The sequence below is a fragment of the Plecotus auritus genome (assembly GCF_963455305.1).
Source record: "Plecotus auritus genome assembly, chromosome: 9".
Taxonomy (NCBI): Eukaryota; Metazoa; Chordata; class Mammalia; order Chiroptera; family Vespertilionidae; genus Plecotus; species Plecotus auritus.
In genome coordinates, this window is record NC_137783.1 from 154,310,331 (window position 1) to 154,313,286 (window position 2,956).

The window sequence follows — 2,956 nt, forward strand, 5'->3', positions numbered from 1 at the left end:
GAGAACCAGCGGGAACAGGAGCTGCCCACAGACCAGAGCCAGCAGGCCCACCCCGCCCCGCAGCTGGAGCCCAGGCGAGCCGGCCCCAAGGGCAAGGCTCCTGCAGAGGCGGGTCACCTCCCTGACTCCAGCCCCCGGCCACCTGGCCTCCAGCCTCTCCAGGCGCCTGTGCAGGGCCTGGGGGTCAAGGTGAGGATGGCTCCAGCCCACGTGCATCCGGGCCCTGGCAAAGGCTCAGGCCCAAAGCCCGAGGGCGCCCATGGGCTGGGAGACCCTTCCTGCCACTGGCAGCTCCAGCCAGCAGGCCCAGCCGGTTTGGTGAGAGGATCGGTCCTTCCTCTCAGGGTTTCTGTCCCTTGAGGCTGAGGCCTCTGTCCCTCCCGGGCCACTGGCTGCCCCCAACCCTGCCCCCTGCAGAGGAGCAAGGACAGAGCTGGAGGGCCGCTCAGGAGGGGCTGGGGCCTGGGCTGCACCCCTGCACCCCACGTACAGACACCGTGGCCTCCAGAGGACCCGCCAGACGCCCTCACCCAGCACCGCTGCTCCCAGCCACTCGGAGTCAGCGAGGCTTGTCCTCGGGGCCAAGGGTGATCTGGCCCAGAGCCCCTTGGGTCAGGGTCAGACACTGGGAAGGAGGGACCCCCCTCCTAGGCTCCTGGTCCAGCCGCTGCTCCCAGCTGGAGGCCAGAAACCAGGAACATCTGAGAAAGTGCCAGGACCCCTCCGAGCAGCACGGGGGGCTGTCTCAGGGGCGGGCTGGGGACTGGGCAGTGCCCTGGCCCAGGAAATGCCAGCAGTGTGACGGACAGGTGCACTTTATTGAGCTCAGCTGCAGACAGGTGTGTGTACAGGTGCAGGATGAAGGGGTGGGCGCCCAGGCAGGGCCAGCGGGGGGTGGGGAGGACTCGGCACCTGCTGTGGCAGCGACTAGAAGCCTCTGCCATTCTGCATGCCCTGCTGAACTGCACGAAAGTTTGCCGGGAGCACAAGGGCCAGGAGAACAATGAGTCCGATGGTCATAAAGATGCCCAGGACCACGGCCCAGATGTTGAGGCACTTGGCGGTGGACGCATAGCTCTTCGCCCCAATCACGTCTCCCACCATCTTCCGGTCCCTAGACTGGGGGAGAAGAGATGGTGAGGGGTCCGGACGGGCCCTGGGGACAGCCAGGCGCTGGGACTCAGGCCCGCCCCTGGCTGCTCCCCGCCCAGACCAGCCTCCACCTGCCCTCAGCCAGGTCAAGGACCCCCTCCCTGTTCCCTGGAGCCTGAGCAGGCCAGGCCAGGGGGCCTCCCTCACAGCCCTGCAGCCTCTCCAGGGCCTCAGGGCTCCTCTCCCCCTGCCCTGGTCCCTTTGCCCTCCCCCACCCCCACCCCCAGGGCTCAGCATCTTTGAGGACTTTGCCTTTTTCTGGACCAGACTTGAGGCCTGAGGGGCAGATGTGGAGGACGGAGCTGTAGTTGGGACGGAAAGGAGAGCTCCAGGGGGTGGAGACAGGTGGCGCCCGTCCGTCCGCAGGCCCCTCCACGCAGCCCCCCGCGGACTCTCACTGGACGAGCCGCCGCCTGACCCCCAGCACATCCGCACAGAAACCGCTCATGAGGGGTCCTCCATCCCAAGGCCGTCTGGGCAGCAGACCTGTGGGGGTCGCACAGGCTTTCCGGGGAGCCCCCGCACACCCACCTTCACGGAGAAGGCGAACGCCACGAAGCCCAGGCAGCAGTAGTTGAAGAAGAGGGTGTTGAACAGGGACCAGACGATGTGGTCGGGCACCACGGTGTCAGTCTGGACGTGGACCACGGTGGACATCACGGGCCCCGGGTTCTGGGGATACCCCAGGTTGGTCACCTCGTGTTGCTCCTTGATCATCTCTGGTTTGGGGAGCAGGTGGGGTCCCAGGTGAAGAAGGTGGACGCGTCCTGAGGCAGAGACCGGAGCGGTGTGGCTTCCGCTGCTGGGACCGCTCAGGCCCTCCCTGTCTCCTGCTCTCTCAGAAGTGACTCCTCCGGTGTTTATAAGTGGTAATTGGCTGGTTGGGAGGGGTGTCCGAGGAATGAGTGAGTGTCTCATAAAACTTTATGGTCTGTTCTCTGGGTGGAGTCGCAGCATTGCTGTGTCAAGGTCCTTCTAGGGGCCTTCCGGATGAACCCACCTAGGCCTTGGGGTGTGGCCTTGCTGGGGAACACGCCTGAGCCAATAATTAATCATTATGGATGCATTGACTCTGTCTTACTTTGCATTTAAGTTTTTACAGGACAAGGGTTGTCCCCTGTGCCCCTCTGAGCAGCAGTGTCGCCCCACCTGGGAGCCACAGAATCTGAACCCTGGGCTGCCCCCCAGTGTCGGCTTTAAGAAAGTGTGAGTGATTCTGCCGTTCATGGGTGCGAACTCCAGTACAAGCAGAGGCAACATGCTTATGACAGATGGTGCCCAGGCGGACATCCAGTGTGAGGTGCGGCCTGGGCTGTGCTGCTCGGTGACAGCCGTCCATCCCCAGGGTGCTGAAACCACAGTCTGACATGCGTGGTTCTGTCCATGTTGCTCTGAGGGCACGCGAGCCCCAGGGGCGCAGCCCCGCCTGCCGTGTCCTCTGACCTGGAGCGTCTCCTCCAGCCGGCCACGTGGCTGGGCGAGCCGGGAGCGCTGTCTCTAGGTGTCCCGCGATGGCCATTTTCAAGTTTTCCTGAGACCTCCGAAGATTTCATGTGATTTTTAAAATACGTTTTTGTTGATTTTTAGAGCAAGAAGGGAGAGGGAGAAAGAGATAGAAACATCCAGCTGCTTCCTGCACGCCTCCCACCGGACACTGAGCCGGCAACCTGGGCTTGTGCCCTGACTGGGAATCAAACCAGCAGCCTCTTGGGTCAGCACGCAACCACGGAGCCACACCAGCCGGGCGAAAAGATTTTCTTTCTGTCTTTCTCCTCCTCCTCCTCCTTCCCCTCCTCCTTCTCCT

The 2,956-nt window shown here is 63.3% G+C and overlaps 1 protein-coding gene across 1 annotated transcript; it reads right to left on the reverse strand.

Moving 5' to 3' along the window:
- Positions 1–927: 927 nt before the first annotated feature.
- Positions 928–1,891, reverse strand: LOC308233807 (interferon-induced transmembrane protein 2-like; the record flags this gene model as incomplete). Its single annotated transcript, XM_080640760.1, has 2 exons — positions 1,684–1,891; positions 928–1,119 (listed from the first exon to the last, which is right to left on the reverse strand). Exons 1-2 carry the CDS (start codon positions 1,867–1,869, stop codon positions 928–930), a joined length of 378 nt encoding a protein of 125 aa, XP_080496886.1. The 5' UTR covers positions 1,870–1,891.
- Positions 1,892–2,956: the final 1,065 nt, after the last annotated feature.